Source organism: Emydura macquarii, unplaced genomic scaffold (assembly GCF_026122565.2).
Source record: "Emydura macquarii macquarii isolate MOO-44397 ecotype Brisbane River unplaced genomic scaffold, CSIRO-AGI_Emac_v2 contig_2768, whole genome shotgun sequence".
Taxonomy (NCBI): Eukaryota; Metazoa; Chordata; order Testudines; family Chelidae; genus Emydura; species Emydura macquarii.
The window spans coordinates 1,039,978-1,061,487 of NW_027132905.1; the positions used below are offsets into that span (position 1 = coordinate 1,039,978).

A 21,510-nucleotide genomic window follows, 5' to 3' on the forward strand; every position below is an offset into this window, starting at 1 on the left:
GGGACATAATTTCAATGAGACTGCTTGTGCTGTAAGTGCTATTCATTGTGAACAAGTACCATCATCTACCAGCAATGTGCTGTCAAGAGTGGAGCTAAGCAAAATACAGGGAAAAAAGGCATCTGCAAGGAGTCCAGGGGATAAAAACCGCTATTTGCTACAGTGAGCTTCACAGCCCTTTTGTTCCCCTCCCACAAACCTGCGTTTGTTCACAAGCAGGGTTGTGAAAAGGAAATGTCGTGAGCGCTGGTGTGAAGGGCGCTGCTGCATGTTCCCTGTGCCAGCTCTCCTCCGGCATATAAAGTTTCGCTCATCTAATCAGGAAGCAGAATCGATACCTTGGCACGACATAGGTGATCAGGTATGCAGTATGGATAGTGACTAGCGGTAGGTTACTTAGCTACCATAGTAATGAGCACAGTATAAAAACATAGACAGACGGAAGGACAGAGAGGAAGAATCAAAGCTAATGGTTTTCAAGGAGACTGTAGGCTGAACTGCATTTCCTTAAACTTGCACTGAATGTTTTTGTAGTGAATTCATCGGTAAGGAGTGAAATAGGTCTGTGGATAATTTGCACACAGAAAAAGAGGCCACCTTTGTTGAATATACATTTTTCCATGGCAAATCAATGGGGCTTTGGATCAGGCCCATAGTTTTCCATCTCAGTTCTATACAGGTGAGTCTTGACCACAGGAAGCAGGAAGGGGCAGGTATAGGAAGAAATTAGATCAGCATTGCAGCAGGGAGTGGAGTTGTGTATGCTTTCAAGGTGACAAGACAAGAGGCGGAGCCAGTTCAGAGATTTGTTGTAGGGGGAGGGGCTTGTACACTTTAGATTGCTGTCATAACAACTTCTTACAGGAGCACACCCATTAAAAATACACTATATATAGAGCAAGACTGATCATTTGAAAGATCTCCATTGCATTGTGAAATCACATTCAGAAAGGACGTGAGAAGAAGGGGAGGGTGGAGAAGCGACTGTAGGAATGTAATGGGCTCAGTCCTACTCCCGTGAACATCAGGTCGAATGTTGCCACTGACTTCAGTGGGAGGAGGGTCTGCTGCTGTTGTGTTTTAATGTGTGACACACTAAACAGAAGCAATGTTTTCCAAATGCACGGACGAACATGTTGTTTGGTGACCACTTTAATATGGCCATGGCAAACTCTGACAAAGGGCCTGCTGCCTTCATCAGCAAAGCTGGGGGGACTCCTTCGTTTTCCAAAGCATTTAATTTCTGCTATCCCATTAGTACAGTTCTAGGAGCTCAAAGGGAACGCAGAGTAAAAACTGTACAGATATCAGCACGCTCTTCTTACATTTTTAACACTGCCCAACCACTGCATGCATCCACTTAAAGGAACAGAGCAGTGGGGAATGCAAATCACCGTCACGGGTCTTACAGTCTGACCAAGATTAACAAAGGAATTTAAATACACTATGGTGGGCTTTTCAACAGGCAAAGGGAGTTAGACACCTGTGACTTAGTAGCCTAAGTCCCGTTGACTTTTAATGTAAATGAGAAGACACTGACTTTCAACCACACCTCGGCTCCTAGGCATAGAACGTCACAGGAATGTAGGTGCCTAGCACCCACTGATTTCCATGGGAGTTAGGTGTCTAAATACCTTTAAGGCTCTGGGCCATAGGTCACTCAGGTGCTTTTGAATGTTTTACCCTTTGACCTGGCAGGAGAGCGCATATCTCAGCTACGGTATTTCTATTCACTTTAGAGACAAGTTATGATGAGTCAGTTTTAATGTTGAAGATCCGGTCATCCGGCACTAACTGCTTCCTTCCCTCCCGCTCACCCCCGCCCTTTGTGTATTGTGGGTGACTGCACGTACACAGAAACCCACTGCGGACAGGCAAGCCCTAGCCCTTTCATTAAAGTGAGTTCCCTAGCCAGCTCCACCTGCAAGGCTGTAGAGATAAGTAAAACCAATAGAAACTGCTTTGTTTTTCTTCACCGTCCCACAATGGCCTTATCTGTGTGGGGCCATTACATTGTTTTGCCCAGGAAATGTGAAGCTCATTTTTTTGTTGGTGGTTTGACTTTTATAAGGGCGGCTCATCATAGTCCCATACCAGCAGGTCACAGGTTTAGACAGGTTGCACCAGCTGGATAAAATGGCTTGGAACTTTATCACACAATCAGTCCAAACAATCTGGCCATTGTTTTTAGCATTACAAAAATATACGGTGATTTATGATCTCAGCAAGTCTTGGGCTAAATCCTGCCATCTTTACACAAGCTGTCTTCAGGCAAAGTCCACCTTGTGCGTGCGGGTGAGTTTATAAGGGCTGTGTGGCAGCAGCATAGGTAATGACCTATGAATGGGACGTAGAGCACCCCTTCCTTCTGCTAGCTCTCAGGTGGCCCCTGGACAAGGCCCCAATCCTCTTTTATGGTAAAACGAAGGAGGATACACGAGCTGGGGGTGGTCAGAAGTTATGCTACAAAGACGTCCTTAAGAGATATCTGAAGCCAGTGGATACTGATGTGCACACATGGGAGACATCCGCAGAAAACCATGTACAGTGGAGAAATGCTGTATATGAGGCCATTAAAAAAGTAGAAGAAAAACGATTCGCAACGTATCAGCATCAACATCAGCTAAAACCTAACATGGCTCGAAACCAACAGAGAGACATCTCCTGCCCTCGAGGGGGCCCATGTTTCCGTTCAAGAGCTGGCCTTGCATCTCGTCAGCGTGCGGGAAAGTGCTAGCTGTTCTCCATAGTCATCATCGTTTGCGGTGGGCAGCCGAAGAAGAATACGGGCCGTGCAATGACGGCAGGGTTTGCCCCCCTGTCTTAGTAACTTCTCTCATGGATGGAGACTAGCCACAAAGATATCGGCACCTTTTTGTACATGCCAGATGACTGTGACTGTGACTGTAAAATTCTGGGAGATGGCTGAATATGACGAACTTTCTGTATGCAATGCCCAACTAAATTAAACTCGCTCCAGTATTGCTCCCTGTCTGTCAAATGGGGATAATCTTTCTTCCTTTCTCCCACGGCTGGTAGTCTCGGCCATTCAGGTGGCATGTTCTTTGGGGCAGGTGCTGTCTCTCGCTTTGTGGTTGTTCAGTATCTAGCATAACAGGCCTGGATGTCTCAGTTGGGGTCCCTGGGTGCAACTGTAATAAGAAAAGAGGGAGAGTCAAGAGGTTATGATGTTAAATTGTGTTCACACGAGGTCTTGTAGCCCACTCTGAAACCACTGTCAAACTCCTTTGTGGCTGCACCGTTTATGTTCATACAGAACACAGTCACAAACTGTTTAGAAACCATGCTTTGGACTTGCTGGGAGTAGTCAGGGCTACAGCTCTCCGAGACAGAGACTGTCATTTTGTTCTGTGTTCGTACAGCCCTTAGCACAAGGGGATCCTGGTCTATGGCTGGGCTCCTAGGTGCTACACCTATACACATGATTATTTTACACTAATAATAGGAAGAAGAAGAAGACATTGTACCATTTCTGCTAGCATGACTGAAGAAGAAGTCCCTGCCCTACGAAGTATTACATCAGTGCTAGCTTCAGGCATGTTGGGAAATGAGTCAGAACTGTTCTTGGCAACTCCTTTGTAATATGATTGTAACTAGCGCCCTTCAGATGCCAGTGTGGACAGGGCTGGAGAGCTACAGGGAATGTGATGGGATGTACACTCCACACTGGCAGCAAAAGGGTTAACAGGAGCCTGCGTGCTCAATTACCCCAGTTGGTGGCAACTGGAGGGGGTGGAGAACCAATTCATTATCAGGCCCAGCTGGGTAGGCGCTTGAGCAGTGGGAGAGGACGGAAAGGAATGAAGCAAGCTTCAGGGGAGAGTAAGCCTTGGGATCCTGTCCTGAGATGGGGATTGGGACAGCAGTTTAGGAAAGACACAGAGAAACTAGAGGAAAGGGGCGAGCCCCTGCATGGAGCCTTAATAAAAGGGCAGCAAGTGGCTCCTGGGGGGAAACTGTGGGAGGTGTTGCTTGCCACCAGAGCTGGCAAGGTCTCTGCAGAGCCCAGAAAGGGGCTGGGGAAAAAAGGCCTAGAGGCAGGGCAAGGTAGGAAGAAGCCCAGGGAAGCAACAAGGGGTTGGAGTGAGCAGACCTTGGCTTCTAACTACAGAGTCCCTGGACTAGGACCCACAGTAGAGGGAAGGCCTGGGTTCCCCGACTGCCCACCAAGGAAGGTGGCATGAAACAAGAGGCAGGGAAAGCCCAGAGAGAAGGGGAGTAAGGAGCACTTGTTTCAGAGTCATGAGCTGAAGGGCTGACATGGGGGTATGGAACAGCTTCCATATGAGAGAGGAACAAGACTGAGGCTGTTTCGCTTAGAAAAGAGACAACTAAGTGGGGAGATGAGCGGGGAGAAAGGGAATAAGGAATGTTTGTGACACTCTGTGATGCCTGCAAGTTACCGGCTGGGTGCAGAAGGATTTGTTTCCCTGTCCGAAGGAAGGTCGCTGCAGGGCAAGGTGTTTGAGAGGCATTGTTGCCAACCCAAATGTTCAAATATCTGGCTCTCTCTCCAGCCACAGGAATTACCTCCTTCCTTATGTTTCATGGTGCTACATTAGCCGGGTCAGACAGCTACGGTTCATGTGGATAGAAGTCCCACAGTTAAAACCCTCTGTAATGCTTTAAAACTGCACCTCTTAACAAGTAGCCAGTTCTGATTGCCTGAAGAAGGTGAATCTGAGTTAAGCCTTAGGTTTTCTCCCCACTCAGACAAACAAGCATTCTTGGCACCCGCTGCCTGCAATGAGGATGTGACACACATGCATTCTTGTTGGCAACGAGCACCTTCCTAACCAGCTGTGGACCCAGCTCCAGGCCTGGCTCTTGTTAGGTGCTGAGAAGAGGCCATGCCAGCAGGCGTGAAAGGTGTTCCACACCGCTCAGAAGGTACTGAAGGCATTCCAAGGCTGGGGACAGAGAACACAAAGCAGGACCTGCTGGGAGAGGTTCATAGATGCCCATCTTGCTGCTGTAGACTGAGGCCCATTGAGACTATTGTTAAAGCAGAAAGAAGTTCCTGATCTGCAGCCATGGGAACATAGGCCTTGCCTATACACACAACTGGCACTGATTTAACTTAACTGGTTAAACCCATTTAGTGAAAGTGGTGCAAACCTTGGTGTAGACACTTGAGCCATTTTAAGCCTGACCTAACCATTTAGCCCATTTTGGCTTAGCTTACACCTGTAAATTGATCTGTATAACCAGTTTTAAACCAATCTGAGTGTCTAGAGTGAGGTTCACAGCAGTTTAAATACTAAGTTAGTTAAATGAAACCAGTGTGACTTCTGTGTGTGGACAAGGCCTCAGTCTTGGTAAATGGACTGGATGAATAAATGTTTCATCCTAACATTCTGCTATGAAGACTCACCTCTCCATTGAACACAATGTTAGCACATGCAGTGCAGGCTTCTTTATGAACCTGGCCACTGCTCTGAGAAAGAGTGGTAGGGCTCCTGTGCTTAGAATGATTTAACCATTAACTAAATTAAAGATAAACAGGGTCACACAGTAGTCCCAGACCTGACCTTATGGGGCCAGAGAGCTCATCAACAGAAAACTAAGAGAAGGAACCTATGGAAAGGGACAAAACGGGGTCAGTGATCACAGACTGTATAAATGTCTTTCTAGATGTATTTGCCTCTAAAAAGTGTTGGTCACATCTGTGCATTTTTTGTGAAAATTTTGTCCTTTGATTTTGTGAGAGTTCACCCTAAATTAACTCTGTTTGAAATTCTGGTCAAGTATTATTATGACATGGAATAATTAAGAAATGTCTTCAAAACATTGTGCTAACATGAACTTATAAATGGCTCTTGTGTTTCGCATTGAAATTATACATAAAACGTGACCTCCTGCAAGTTTTTGATAGAGTTACCTGCACTCAAAAATATGTGGGGGGTTTGTTTTTGGAGACACATGCATTTATCTTAACCACACTTCTCGTGGAAATAGGCCCATTTTCAATTTGATAACAAAATGGCTGAACAAGTTGCTGTCATAAATACATATAAAACCTCCTTGTCGCCTCTCCATGTCCCACTTGACACGAATCTAGGGGTGAGTTCTTCCCTACCTGTGCAAAGTGGCTACAAAAGGCTGCTAGGTTAGGAAAGAGGCAAGGTGGATGAACTTTGTCTCTCTCCCAACAGAAGTTGGTCCAATAAAAGATATTACATCACCCACCTTCCCACTCTAATATCCTGGGGCTGACATGGCTACAGCTGCGCTGCACACAAATCAGAAAGTAGCATTTGACTCATTCTACACAGATGTGTCTGATGTGAGGTGTAAGGCCCTGGGAAAATCAAGCTATAGAGTTACAGTAACTTCTGCCGCTGCATTTTGAGACTTGCCAGTTCAGACAGGTGACAAGAAACCCTGGCGAGGCAATGAATTCTTCTGTCCCTCTGTTTGGCTGTCCCGCTTTTGAATGAAAGAGGCTGCTCCAGTTTGTCTCCCATAACTAACTGGACCCTCTTCTCAGCTATGAACACACTTGCTGGAATTTCTCATATGATTCCTTTGAGAGTGTGTGCGGAAGGGAGGAAGAAGGCAGAGCCCTTCCCCATTCTCTGAAGCCAAGATGTCCTCAGCAGCTGCTCATCTCTTAGCAATGTAGTTACACCTGAAATACTGGTTTCCACCCCACATGCAAACTGAGTTACCTGACAGGAATCCAGAGGGGAGGATAAGAGCATTTTAAGTGTGACGAATGCCCTCAGCAACATGAAAGAGCCTTTCCTTTCAGCCTGGTCGCCTTCCGCCCACATATCCCCAGCCCAGAAACGTAATGGAACAAGTCAGGGTATCAATTAGCTTACAGTGGAAATAAGATGAAAACGTCAGGCTGAATCTGTTGCCATTGGATGTCTAACAGGCGAAACGGCTTTGGGAACCTGTTTCTGAAGGACCTGGTCAAAACCCTTCTACTGTTGTGGGGTGTAATCTGAGAGCCCAAAGGAAGAGAGTTTCCTGCTTCAAAGGGGGGCGATGGCCTTTTCCTACTGATAACGAACTTGATTGCGATGGGGGTTAGGGGAATTGCCTGGTTTTCAGAGATGATTGCATTTCAAGAACATGGGGGGAAAGAAGCTTGACAAACTGGACTTCAGTGAGAAACCAGCTTTTAATTCAGCTGTTCTCAAAATAACCACTGTCTGGGGTGAATGAGTGGGTCCGGTGCTGTTAACTCTCGGGACAGAGTAATATTTAGGCTGGGGTCATGTTATTTCACAAAAATCTTTTTCATTTAAAAAAAAAATTCCTAGCCTCCATGGATGTGGGAAAAAAGCTTGTGTGTGACCCACGTGTATCTTAAAGGCTCAAAAATAGATTAAAAGAACCCCACATTTATTATTTTTTAAGAGAATGTCATTTTGGGGGGGCTCGACCCATGATTTTTGAATGGTTGGCGCTGCTAATGCTGTGGTTACAGCAGAGGCCTGTCTGACCAGGCCCCTCCTGCGTTCTAGTCCTGTCCAAATAAGGGTAGAGTATCAGACAGCCTAGCAGCTTCCCCGCGGGGGTGGCAGTGTTAAGATGTGCTATATTTTCTGGGGAGTTTTCTTTTCACGCCCCGCCTCACTAATCTTTGCACTTCCCCCAAGAAGCAATTCTGGATGAATTTCTGCAGCCTACACAGGCCAAGAGAAGGTTTTCCTGAAGAAGCAGCCAGTCACATCTCCCATCTTCCTGTCCTGGGATGTTTATGGTCTTCCTGCTCTTCTTTGTGTCTGTCAAAGGAGAAGACAAGTGGCAACTGATATGCAGGTGCACCAAGTGCTGAGGGAGGGGGAAACTCACTGTTATCTGCTGTGGATCAGGAGACAGGCTTAATGCCTGGCAGTTTGCAGTTAAGGTATGGAGATTTCACTGCTGAGTGAGGATAACTATACAGGGACATTCAACAGAGGCTTCCAGGTGTCAGATCAACAGTGGGTTCTGGAAGGATAGAATAAAGAGGCAAAATGACACACAGTTCCAAAGGTAATTTTATTTGCAGATCCCTTATCTGCAAAACATTCACACCAAAACCTGAAATCAAGTGAAACTCAGATGGTTTGTGTGTGTGTGTGTGTGTGTGGGTGAGGGGGGTAAGCGGAGGAGGGAGAGGTGTCACAAACATGAAAGACATCCGGGGTGTGCAGAAATGTTCTTGATGCTTTTGAGCAAGTGTGGGCAGTTTTGAGCCAAATAATAAAACCTCTCAGTAACTGGTTAAAAGACAGGAAACAAAGGATAGGAATAAATGGTCCATTTTCAGAATGGAAAGAGGTAAAAGTGGTGTCCCCCAGGGGTCTGTATGGGGACCAGTTTTGTTCAACATAGTCATAAAAGATCTGGGAAAAGGGGTAAATAGTGAGGTGGCAAAATTTGCAGAGGATACAAAACTACTCAAGATAGTTAAGTCCACAGCAGACTGCAAAGAGTTACAAAAGGATCTTACAAAACTGGGCGACTGGGCAACAAAATGATGACCTGTTCTATTCATTCCCTCTGAAGCACCTGGTGTATTGGCCACTGTCAGAAGACAGGATATTGGGCTAGATGGGCCATTGGCCTACCCAGTATGGCTGCTCTTATGTTTCTAGGTAAAATGGCAGATGGAATTCAGTGTTAATAAATGCAAAGTAATGCACATTGGAAAACATCATCCCAACTATACATATAAAATGATAGAGTCTAAATTAGCTGTCACTGCTCATCAAAGAGATCTTGGAGTCGTTATGGATAATTCTCTGAAAACATCCAGTAAATGTGCAGCAGCAGTCAAAAAAAGCGAACCGAGTGTTGGGAATCATTAGGAAAGGGATAGATAATAAGACCGAAAATATCATATTGCCTCTATATAAATCCATGGTACACCCACATCTTGAATGCTACGTGCAGATCTGGTCGCCACATCTCAAAAGAGATATATTGAAATTGGAATGGGAAAAGATACAGAACAAGGCAACAAAAATGATTAGGGGTATGGAACAGCTTCCATATGATGAGAAATTAATAAGACTGGGACTTTTCAGCTTGGAAAAGAGATGACTAAGAGGGATATGATAGAGATCTATACAATCATGACTGGTGTGGAGAAAGTAAATAAGGAAGTGTTATTTACTCCTTCTCATAACACAAGAACAAGTGGGCGGCAAATGAAATTAATAGGCAGCAGGTTTAAAACAAACAAAAGGAAGTATTTCTTCACACAACACACAGTCAACCTGTGGAACTCCTTGCCAGAGGATGTTGTGAAGGCCAAGACTGTAACAGGGTTAAAAAAAGAACTAGATAAGTTCATGGAGGATAGGTCCATCAATAGCTATTAGCCAGGATGGGTAAGGATGCAAAGCCATGCTCTGAAGTGTCCCTAGCCTCTGTTTGCCAGAAGCTTGGAATGGGCGACAGGATGGATCACTTGATGATTATCTGTTCTGTTCATTCCCTCTGAAGCACCTGGCATTGGCCACTGTCAGAAGACAGGATACTGGGCTAGACGGACCATTGATCTGAGCCAGTATGGCCGTACTTATGTTCGTATAATTCCCTTAATCTGAAGGTGTGTTTAGAAATGTCAGCAAGCAAGAAGTAATATCTCCAGAGAAGGAAACAGAGGTACAGAGGAATCAGGCTCTACATTTTCTAAAGCAGCCACTAATTTTGAGCCCCTCTTTTTTTTTGGCTATCCAAACTGAGACGCTGTCGAGGAAAAATAAAGTCACACTGCTACATTTTAAAGTTGGATCGGGTGCAGCTTTAATTGTGACACACACACAATCACATAACCATAGTTATGGGGAATACTATAGCCTAGGGAAAACCCAGGTGGCTATAGGGAAGTCAAGTAGCATGTCTGGATGCTAGGCAAATGTACTTCCCCTGGCTACCAGATACAAAAGACATATAGGGGTTGCTTAGGTTCATTTACATGTTGATCGTATAGTGGAATTTGATTAACAGTTTATACTTAACAGGAAAGGCAATTATATGTACAATGGGGTACGCCAGATGTTTTCACAGGAAAGACCAAAGAGTCACTTGATTATACAATGTGGTTATCAGGTACCTGGCTATCACCCAAAGATGGGTGGCTACACAATACATGTTAAAATGCTAATTTGTATGGAGTAACTTCCTATGGGGCCAGGAAGACAGGGGAGCACGTACTGATACGTCTCAGAACAGGAGATGTCGGTTTACAGACATCAAAAGGGCTAGAGTTCACAAAAGGAGTTTGCATTTAAATGGTGGTCCTGAGACATCCTATGGGATTTTAGCATCTTTATCTCAGTCTCAGTTTGGGGCATCCTGTCAGTGATTTAACCTGAGGGCTTCCATCACAGTTCAGGCTACCCGGTTTCAGGCCAGGCCCTCTATAATCAATTTCAGGCCAGACATTCTATAATCAATTCTATGATTAATTCTTTGATTCCACAACGCCGAGGCACTTGCTTTCACAGGGGTTACCACCCACAGCTCCAAAAGAAGGGCTAAGGGAGCTGTGGGTTCTTAGCACCTCTTAAAGTCAGGCCTGCACTCTCTCAAGGTGGTCCCTCAAACATCGCAGTACCTGAAAGAGTACATATTTTTTTAAATGGAAGCTTAAACGTCCTCCCCAGAATCAGTGGCTGAGTCAGGAACCGAACCCTGGGTTCCAGCCTGCCAGTCACCTGGGTATTAATTTTTAAATCCATAAACAATTGAGCCAACATGCAAATAACCTTTTATTCCAGTGTGTTAAGAGCCACTCCTTGGAGACACATAACGTGCCCAGTGACGACAAGCTGGCTGGGAGTGAATGGTGATGGAGCCACCGGCCCCGGGCTGAAAGATCCTTCCAACTTGACCCTGTGAGCGGTCATATTTTGTGTTTATATTGAGTCAGGCAGCCCTTCCCATGGAGGAACCCGCAGGAGGCGGCTATAGGGGAGGAAAATTCAATGAGGTTTCCCTGGCAGTTTCCCCCCGTGTCCTTGCTGCCAGTAGCTGCTGAGGTTTAGATGATGTGGAACAAGCGGGGAGGTTGGGGGCCCCCTCCACAAAACTGACCGAGTGCCTGGGCTCCCACACAGCTCCTGAGATCCACACCAGCAGAGTAAACCGAGCCTCCCCCCTCCATGGCTTCACTGGAGCTTCTCTGCCAGGGCCTCCTTCACCGGCTATTGTCCCGAGAGCTCCCCTCAACAGATTCTGGACCCGGAGAGCTCTCCCCACATAGTCTGGGACAGTCCCATGCAGAGGCAGCTGATTGTAGTTTCCCTATGTGGAGAGCTGTAGGCCGCGGACCCTTCAGTGAGTGGATTGAGGGGTACTCTTAGGGCTATGTAATGTGGAACTTGGATAAGGAAAATCCAAGGCCTGAAGCAAAGTATCCCTTAAAGAAATGGAAGCTTTTAAAAGCTGAAACCCATTTTTTCATAGATTGCTTGAGAGCATCTGAGATAAAGCCGGTCAGTACAGCTAGTCGGTGGAATTCTGCTAGACGGCGTTAGGAAAGAACTAGTCTTTACCGGATTAGAATAATGGCAAGTTAAGTGTGTGCAAGTACACAAGGGGGAAAGAGAGGCATAATATTTGTGTATCCAGCCTCTGTCAGCCCGATGCATTCCCCAGCAAGCTATCCCTTGTGCAAAAGTTCTACAGAACTGAAAATAGGGAATTCTGTCCCTGCTATCGCATTCCATAGGGCTGTTTAAACACCTGTGCCAACACTGCAAACAACCTCTAGCAAAGATCCCATTCTATTTCTATGGAAACCTGTAAGTTTCATTCATATTCACTTGCCAAGGCCTTTCCCATAAACCATCTTCTGAAGCTGTCACTTTTTAAGGCAGCCCTGCCACAAATAAAGCATGCTCTAAAGGCAGGAGTATCGTTTGGGTTCTCTGAATTTAATTCAGTTAAATTTATTTCCCTTCCATTCCCCCGTCCACACTCCGATGCTAAAAGTCAACAATGCAGGCTACAAATTAATGCTGATGATCCTTATTATTATGACATAAATTTAGGATTTGCCCACTCTTCCAATGAGCCCCCCACTTTTATTTTCCCCCATTACAAATCTCACATTTGATGTACACATTGGTGTTTGCTGTGTTATGGGACATATCACTATGTACCAGGGGCTTCATCATCACAGAAGCATTTTTAATAGAGGTGGAAGCTTCTGTTGACCAACGGAGGAACAACAAAATATACAAAACATTATCTTCAGCTGCACAGCAAAGATGGTTCATGAATTTAACACCATATTCAATCACGAGCAGAAATATACTTCACCATAAATAAATTTAAATTCATTGTACAAAAAACCCCAGGCAGCTCTTCGTACAAATATGGTACATTGGACAAGTGTTCTTGCACACATTTTTTTAAAAACTTTTAAGAACAAAGTTTTGCTCTGGTTCACAAACACATAGAAACCAACTGAACTGGAATGATACAGGAGAAGAAGGACTCGTGTGGTGTTTGCCACTCCTAACAAGAGCTGCTGGAGGAAGAATGTCGTTGAAGTGCAGCGTTTGCGTTGGTTTGATTTCCCCTGTCTACTGGGCTGCTCAAAACCAAGCCCATCATCATCAAGGAATGGGGCGGAGCACTGCAAATACTCACATTTCATCGATTTTTATGGCTTGAAGGGATGATTATGATCATCTAGTCTGATCTGATCTCCTGCGTAACTCCGGCCACAACATTTCACCCACTGATGGCTGCATGAAACCCAACAACTTCTGTGTGAACTACAGTATATAAGGAAGACATATATCCAGTCTTGATTTAAAGGGTACTCTAAGGGTATGTCTACACTGCAATGTAAGCTGAGGATTAGCAGAACTTAAGTTAGCAGACCCCAGGTTTGTTAACCTAGTGCTTCAGAGTCTACACTAATTTGTAACCCCAGGTTAGGAATTGCTGGACTGAGTGCCAACCTGGGGTTCTAGTGTCTACACTGCATGATGTGGGCCTGAGTCCAGCCACCCATATCCCACACTTCCTGGTGCCCACCCCAAATAGGTCCGCTTTAGCCCTTTGTTTGTGGTGTGATGTGGAAAAAACCTGACTGTCCGGAGGACAAAGAAAGTTGGCCTGTGAGATACTTTTGGTGGAATCCCACAGTAGAAGTCCAGTGGGGCAGCATGTATAGCGCAAAGCAAAGGGGCTTGAAACCTGGGTACTGGCTTGACTCAGGTTTGGACCCACCACCCCTGTGGGGTCCTGGGACCCTGGGTCCAAGCCTGAGGTTAGCACAATTTGTGTGTAGACAGAAGGGGGTTTAGGCTTGAGTCTGAGTTCAAACCCTGGGCTTACACTACAGTGTAGACATAAATGCTGGGGGATTTACTAAACCCTTTGGTAATCTGTTCCAATGGTTAATTACTTCATCATGAATAATTTGCACCTTTTTCCATTAAAGAGTAGTAGATTAAAAAGAACAAGCAAAAAAAGAAAAGGTTGTCTGGTTCATTTGGTGGTTTAAGGGCCCAATCTTGAAACTCTTACTAATATGCAGTCAAAGAGGATTCGAGACATGAAGCCATGTTTTACACAACTGGACTTGCATCCTTTTGCTCAAAAAGGGTATTGAATTCAAGAAAGGTTGTCTGACTGAACCCTCGCTGCCATCCCAACCTACGTGGGCAATAGGGTATAACACACCCGCCTAAACCCTTCAGTCGAAAAATACTCTGTTTTGTTCACATAGCTTTGATTTCCCTGTTCCTAAATTTAGATCCTCTCCCTGCCCCCCAACGGTTCCTGAGTGGGGTGAGGATGTCCTTTTGTTCAAGCAAATTCTCCCCTCATGGACAAACAAGTATATTTCGGTCTATGCATTTGGTCTACATTTCAGCTCATCCAACTGTGTTTTATGGGCCTCAAGAATGAAGTTACGTTTTGGGAGCTGACTTTCATACGTGGTGAAATACAGCACAGCTCATTCAGAGCAGAGAGGCTTTCACTACTAGTTCACTACATCCAATTGTCTAGCTGCTGGACCAGGCCCTGGCTACACTACACTACACTACACCCGTAAGTATGACGCTTGTAGTGTTTTGTGCCACAGCTGCAACATTACAGTGTCAGGAGGGGCTCGATATTTCATTTGTGTGGTGCCCAGATGTTGCTCTGAGAGCCATATAGGGGCCTGTCCTTTCAGTTCAGTGACACGTCATACCAAAATAACAAACCAACTGCTTAGCCCAATAAAAAATACCATTTGGGATCTTTTCCCTGTCATCTCACTTCACAAAAACAGCATGTCTGATGCCCCCACTCTGCCAACCCCTTTTATTACACATATGTAGGTCCACTGACTCCAGTGTAGTAACATCAGGGTAAGAGTGGTGTAACAGAATGGGGAACCAGGCCTGTGGTCCTTAGTAGAGGAGCTTATATAAAGCAGAACCTTTCAATGTTACTGTATCCTTTGCATTGTGCTCTTGCTCCAGATGGTGTGGAAGAGAATTTCCCCCTCTCAGTCTCAGCCCTTTCCCTGCCTCAGGCAAAGATTTGAGATGATCTCTCACAGCCTTCATTTTAGCTGCAGATTAAAACGCACCAGATTTCTTTCTGTAGCTTAAACAACTGCCTCAGCAGAGGAAACTCAAAGTGGCAAATATGCCCAGCAGTGTTTGAGGGGGATATTTACTGGTTGCCAGGGAAACAGATGGAGGTGTCTGGGAGAACAAAGGCATCTCGCTAAGAAATTCACCTCTCGTCAATAGTACTGAGCTGGCTTCGGGAAGACAGAACGTTCCAGCAGGGACACCTCTTCAACTGATCTACTTTCTGTTCTCTCAGACAGAATAAGTGTCCAATGTCTCTGGCTTCCCAGCAATTTGTGAGAGCACTGCATTGTGAGGGCCTAAATCGGCTCGACGGAGTGTCTGGGTCCTGTTGAGACGCAGTGCCTTAACATGGCTGTATTACATAACAGCAAAGGTCTGATTTAACCGAAATAAAAGCAAGACATTAAAACTTTCTCAGCAATGAGGCCAGGGTGGGTTAGGAGAGGGGGCATGTGGGATGGTCCTGAATTTTTACTTCCTGAGGGCAGGCCCTTATCTCATCTACAGCTGGGTAAATCTGGAGTGACTTTACTGAAGTCCAAGGGATTACTCCAGCTTTATCCCTGGGTAGCTGAGATCAGGATCTGGCCCCTTGGCTTTTGCCACATCAAATAAGACCCTTCATCTCACTTTAAATAAACTGATGTGGGGAAAAAGGGAAGACAACGAGTTCTGAAGTTTTCCTTGAAGTTTCAACTAGGTTTTTTTTTTTTTAATCTCACAGGGACACTGTTAAAGAGTCAGAAGGAAACAGAATCCTATACTTCCTTTGTAGAATACTAAATTCTTCTCCTTTCTGATGCTTATTTCATTTCCCCTGCTCTAAAGGATCCTGCTGTTTCTGTGTACTAGGGTTTCCGTTAATCCCTGCTGGAATTCTCCGTGCCCCGTAGACTAGGCGTATGTTCTGGAGGATGTGCCACCGTGAACTCATTGAAAAAAAATAAAACTGTCACTGAAGAACGGTCACAAATTGCAACTTCCAGGTCACTGTCGAATGTGGATATTTGATAGTTGGCCAAAAACCTACACACTGGATGTAAGCGGGGCTGCCTCCTGCCCGACTCACTGATTCCTTCCCCAACACCGGGAATAGACTCAGTGGCATTTTCAGGTAAATTAGGAGATCTCATTAGTTACTCCCTGGTAGAGAGAGCTTCAGGGGGCACCTCTTCTGAACTAGGAGTGGGAATATGGCATGTAGTGGGAAACCACCATGATGGTAGCTCTTCTCCCAGATCTCTGAAATGCAGAGGACAGTCATTCAGTCACTACACCCTGGCTATTCTGAAACCCATGCATCGCAAAACCCCCTAACCAAGCAGCAGTGAGAGGTTGTAGAAGGGAAGAAGACATGGGCAAAGAGCAGGGAAATCTCCAACCCCAGGTAGACAGAGATGTTGGACTCAAATGTTCAATCAACTTGGTTTCCTTTCTCTGACCAGGTGACTTGTTCCTCGATGGGCTGCCCAGTGAGAAGCGCTGCCATTTTGCCCCCACCAAACGTTGGTTGTCTTTTCACACTCTTGCCAGGTGGCCACCGCCGGGCATCGTAAAGGGAGTTCCACTTGTCCCGCTGCACCTGCCCTGGGAAGTGTCTTCGGGCACTCTGAAATACTCGGCTCTCGCCTGGAACCTGACACCTCAGATTGTAATATGGCTTCAGAGTTGTGTCTTTGACCGGATGTATCGCAGAGAAACGAAACCAAAACCGACAACCCACCGCATAGAAGAAAAGCACATTCTGCCCCCCCTCCCAGAGTTAGTTTTAAAGCTACAGATAAAACCAATCACAGGAATGCTACAGGACATGCACTCAAAAACAGGCCCAGATCGGAAGCTGTGTCCTTGTGTGTGTCGGGTGTCCCAAACTCTCTTGTTACCAGATCCACATTTCAGGCTTCCCCCTCCCAGTTCTTGTTCTGGTCCAGTCTCTCCCCCTCTCTAATCCCAAAGGGGATTCATATCCACACTAGGACTTGCCCCTTAGCAAGTGGTAGCCAGGGACTGGTGGATGGGGGGCTGGAAGCAGCGCACGTGCTCAACCGTGGAGCTGTCCGTTTCCACCGACTTCATGTACTTGTTCAGGATGGCGAAAATCTCGTTGTTCAGAATCTGATACTTCCTGATCCGGTCGGCCATCTTCTTCAGGGGCTGGAGAGGGGAAAAGAACAGCCAGCAAAGAGAGATGAAGCAACGATCCCTCTCGGTCAGCTGGAAAACGTCATTAGCACCACTAGCCTGTCGCTAAGAAGTGGGGCAGTTACAACCCCTGTTAGGGTTCCACCTCGCTCCTCCATTCGATGGGCCCAAAAGTCACCACAGAGCATGAACAAGGCCAGTCTGCGGCAGTCAGCAGAACCCAAGTCTGACCTAATTCCCCCCCTTCGCTTACTTATTGCTAAAGCCAGTGCAACTGCAGGGTGGCTGATGGAAATTATTAGTAGTTATTATTTGTATGCCGTTCCCCATGGCCAAGCTGAAGGTCCCAGCTTCCATGCCCCTTAACATCCTGGCCTCTCTGCTGTGACTGCAGGTAGGAATCTCACAGTGGATGACTCTAGCCTAATCTGTTTGAAGACACAGGGTGACACTAGGCATGCTGGGTCCCCCCGCTGAGGATTCAGTGCCTGGTTGTCCATCTGTGAATCAGAGCGAGATCCTGCTATGATCCCAGAGTGTAGTTTTGTGTTTCTGACCCTGCAGGGCCTTACGGGCCACGCTCAAAAGGGGGTGGGCAGGTGGTTGTCCCCGGCCTTACCACGTTCTTTATGATTTCATCCTTCCCATCCTGCCTCTGCACCTTCAGCAGATGATAACAGAAGTCAAAGAGGTCGAAGCGACGCTGCTGCCCGAGGAGAACAATGACGGAGCAGCCCGCCCAGTTCAAACCGTCTCCAAAGCACTGCCTGGCAAGGGCGGAAGAGACACGGGGGGGAGCTGGTTAGAGAAGGCTTGTCCCACACCACGCGGACCAGCTTCCTCACTGAATTCCGGCTGCCCTGACGCTTTCATACAGCTACGGCGCAGATGGGCGTGAGAGCAAATGAAGTGAAAAAGCAGGCACGCAGAACCTCAGTGGAGCCAGCCTGACTTCTCAGAGCTCAAATGAGGCAGCATGGCCTAGGGGCAGAACTTAAAACGCAGGAGACGCAGGTCCCAGCTTTGTCACTGAACTGCTCGGTGACTTCCGCTCTCTGTGCCTCAGTTTCTTTTCCCACCTTTTAGCTTGACAGCTCTTTGGGGGCAAGGCCTGTTTCACTGTGTTTGTAGAGCACCCAGCACCCCGGGGCCTTGATCTTAGCTGGGCTCCTTCAGGGCCCCAGTAATAGAAATAAAGAACAAGAAATTGGGAGAACAAGTCAAAACAACCCTTCCTCACCTCAAACAGACCAGAAGGGCACAGATAGGCTAAGGCAGAACAATATCACTACATCTACCAGGGGTTGTTTCATGGCCACCCTCACCAGGAAACGATAGGAAACGAAGGAAAAACTATCAATGCGCTTGGTGTAAGTGGAAGAGTTGTTGTGAGATCTTCCTTTACGCTAGGGATACCCCTTGGATCTTAGACGCGTTCCCTCTCTCTTTGTTGCCTAAAGTGGCAGGGGATGTAGCTGATGGTGACCTCAGGTGCCTGCATTTTCATCTCACTGCCTGTCCTCGCCCCATGCTCCGTCCCCCCTTTTGCATTTTATGTGGATTTTGCTACTTCTGCATGGTGCCAAATTGACGACCCTGGAGACTGGAGTCCTCTGCTCAGCCACAGACCAGGCCGAGTTCTGCTGCAGCCCTGAGGGGTAGGCAATGGGGCCTAGTGGCCAGAGCACTGCACTGGGATCTAGGGGTCCTGGATCCACTGGCCTATGGGGTGACTTTGGGCAAATCTGCCCCTCTGCGCCCTCATCTGTAAAAGGGGATAATGATACTGACCTCCTCAGAGATCTACTGAGAGTTGCTGTGCAAGAACAAGGCATTATTGCTCTCCGTCTGTCTCGCGGCCGGTTGTATTCCTGGCCGTTCTCCTGAAACCGCCCGTCAGGATGCCTGATGGTGGGGCTGGCTTTTGTTACTGGGGTATCGGCTCCCGGGCAGCTCCCCATCTATTTCAGATGGGCTGGTTGATGGCAGCACCATCAGTCACGCCCAGCTGCAATGGGATTTGAACTGGCAGCAGCAGCAAAAGGCTCTGTGTTACTTTACTGATGCCGGACTCATCCAATCCCCACGCCCCGGTGCTATCAATGGGCCCAGCTGGCCCATGCTAACCGACAAACAAGGCAGAGGCCGGCGCCAGTGCAGGCATACTCACTCTGCAGTGAACTCATTCGTCCCCACGGGGATGCAGTACACGAACTGCATGGCGCTCCAGAGTCGGTGGAACTCGACACACTCGTCCACATGCATGACCCCGTTGGTAGGGGGAGGCCCGCGCCAGATCGGGTCCTGCAGGTAGCTGCGAATGCGCGTCAGTATCACTTCGAACATGGACAGCCCGCAGCACAGCCGCTCCTTGGTCAGCAAGTCACCCTCCCGTGCAATGGCTATTTGCTGAGAAGGAAGAGAACCACAGAAACAAAAGCGCAGGTGTAATGACCTCCCTTTTGTAATTCTGCACTGATCTCCTGCTTGCTTCTCTCAGTTCTTTCGCATTTGATAACACATGCCATGCAAGACCAGACCTTACCTCTGATAGATGCTCCCCTGGCACTCTCCTCCGAGAACAGTCATCCCACTTAGCATAGGGTAGAAAAATTTAAAGGAGACAGTCCCCCAAATATTTTTCATAACTCTACACATTTTTATCCTTTGGAAATAATTGAATGCCTTGGAAGTTAGAAGCTGAAGTTTATTTTCTTCCAGAAGCATTTATCCTCACTCCTGCCTACACACGGCTCTTTTACTGTCGGACTACGCACGACTGCTGAACTACATACACTGGATTGTTTCTGTCACACCACTCACGGACAGGCAATGATTCCTGCTTTGTTTTGTAGGCTGTTGGTGAGGCCTGACCTGTGCACATTAGTTTGTTATTATACCGATACCCCTTGTATACACTTGTTTGTTATGATAGGGTAGTTCATAGCAACTGGTCCAATATGCATGTGCAAATACTAACATGCACACCCCTATTGGGTATTTGCACTTGCAAGTTAGACATATGCAAACATTGGTATGCAACTGAGCATGTTTAACTTGCAAAAACTGTTTTATGCAGACTTTAAAAACAGACTGCAAGAACAGAGAGGCTATCAGGTACATTTTGATTCTCCCAGCCTTGCTATGATCTCTTTAAAAAGCTAGAATGCTGTAAGATTCTTGACTCGTTTTCTACTTAGGAGAACCTGCCGCCTCCCAAAAATATTTGAAGCCGCCAAAAACATAGTACTGGGGAAAAAATGTGTATTTTAGAAGAAACTTGAGGTAATGAACTTCATGAACTTTGGGGGGGATGAAGGGCAAATTGCACATCTGGGCTGAGAATTGAATAATACCTACTCTCAGATACACCTGTGCAAATCTGGAATAGCTCCACTGACACCAATGAAATCACAATGGAGTTACCCAGATTTACAATGTGTAACAGAGCAGAATCTGGCCTCATTTCATCCTCCAAGTGACTGTCATAAACCTAGAAAAAATGGTGATTTAGGACATAGCAGCAGCTGTGTCCTTTACCATAGCAAAGCTGCACTGACTCTGCTCTGGTTATTGTCTGTAGCAGTCGTGCTAGGTTTGAAGAGTATAATTCATTTACTTTCCTTTTGCTCTTGTAATTGTTCTGTTTTGTGCCATTTCCATCTGCATTGTAGACTCCCACTGCTTCCCCCCAGAGCCATGCAGTTAGGAAAATGGTGCATTAGGTTACAATTACATTTGCCAAGGGTAACGAGGAGGCCTATCCAGGGAGTCAAAATATTCTGGATCTGCTGTGGGCACAGACACTCACCACCATCTGACTGTTTGTCAGAGTGTTTTATTCCCACAGACAAAGCACTTTACCCCTGTTACCACCTTGGCACATGCATGCACAGCAGATGTGGCATTTTCTAGCCCTACTGCCCAGGCTGGGGCGTTTCCTGTGGTTTTAGGCAGGTTTTAAGCAGTTGCTGTACTTCTGACTATGCCAAAAGCTTCTATGAAGAACAGATTTCTACCTGATCAAGACCAATACTAGGGTTCCAGGGATGCGGCTCGCAGATGGAAGGGGCAGGGCATGGCCCAGGTAGACAGTGAGAATGTGAGTGCTCAAATTAAACACAAGGCAGTGCATCCAAATTGTCTACTGTGGGGATCTGGTTTTGTTCACATCTGGGGCTGATTCTGCCCATCTGATTGCCCTAACAAGTAATGTTTTAGCCACATACAGAGACAAATCTAGTGCCAGCCGATCCAGCCATCCATCTGCCCCTTTTGCTGCCCTGAACCACAGGTCCCCACTAATCTAAATCCAGGAGCTCCGGGAACTCTCCACCAGACATTTATAAAGCCCTGGCCGTGCGCTGACTCCCCATTTCATTCGTAGTGGTTTATGCAGGCAGTAGCCTAAAAGCCTTTTTGTTGTTTGGTAAATATTGAAATTGGAAGTTCTACAGTTACTGTCTGTGCTGCGCTTACAAGGACAGCCTGGTAGCATAAAAGCACACGGCAATTAATATTCAGCTAAGAGCAAATATACAGAGAAAGTAAAGGGAGAGTACAAGGTTTGCAAGGCAGCAGCACCGGCTCTAAATCTGTTACACTTTGGAATGTGGGTTTCACGTAACTGCTTCACTCCCCAGTGCTCAGATACCAAACTGGTAGAGGCCGCAGATACGGCTTAGGTAGGTAGGTGGGTAGGCTGATTCCTGCTGTCCTGCAGAGCAGTGTTAAACTCACAGCTTGTAGCACAGCAATTCTGTTAGCATTTCAAGGCAAACAT

The 21,510-nt window shown here is 46.6% G+C and overlaps 1 protein-coding gene and 1 long non-coding RNA gene across 2 annotated transcripts in view; one reads left to right on the plus strand and one right to left on the minus strand.

The window, feature by feature from the left end:
• Positions 1–3,812: 3,812 nt before the first annotated feature.
• Positions 3,813–5,207, plus strand: LOC137165640 (uncharacterized). The gene is made up of 2 exons (XR_010923442.1): positions 3,813–3,843; positions 4,735–5,207. It is a non-coding gene; the product is annotated as an uncharacterized lncRNA (long non-coding RNA).
• A 6,937-nt stretch (positions 5,208–12,144) lies between these two features.
• CYFIP2 (cytoplasmic FMR1 interacting protein 2) overlaps positions 12,145–21,510 on the minus strand; it is a 69,402-nt gene continuing 60,036 nt past the window's right edge. Inside the window, exons 29-31 of the mRNA XM_067567416.1 lie at positions 18,898–19,136; positions 17,347–17,494; positions 12,145–16,739 (exon numbers count right to left, since the gene is read on the minus strand). Of these exons, the coding sequence (XP_067423517.1) occupies positions 16,572–16,739; positions 17,347–17,494; positions 18,898–19,136 (555 nt within the window). The 3' untranslated portion in view covers positions 12,145–16,571. The remainder of the gene's footprint in view (positions 16,740–17,346; positions 17,495–18,897; positions 19,137–21,510) is intronic.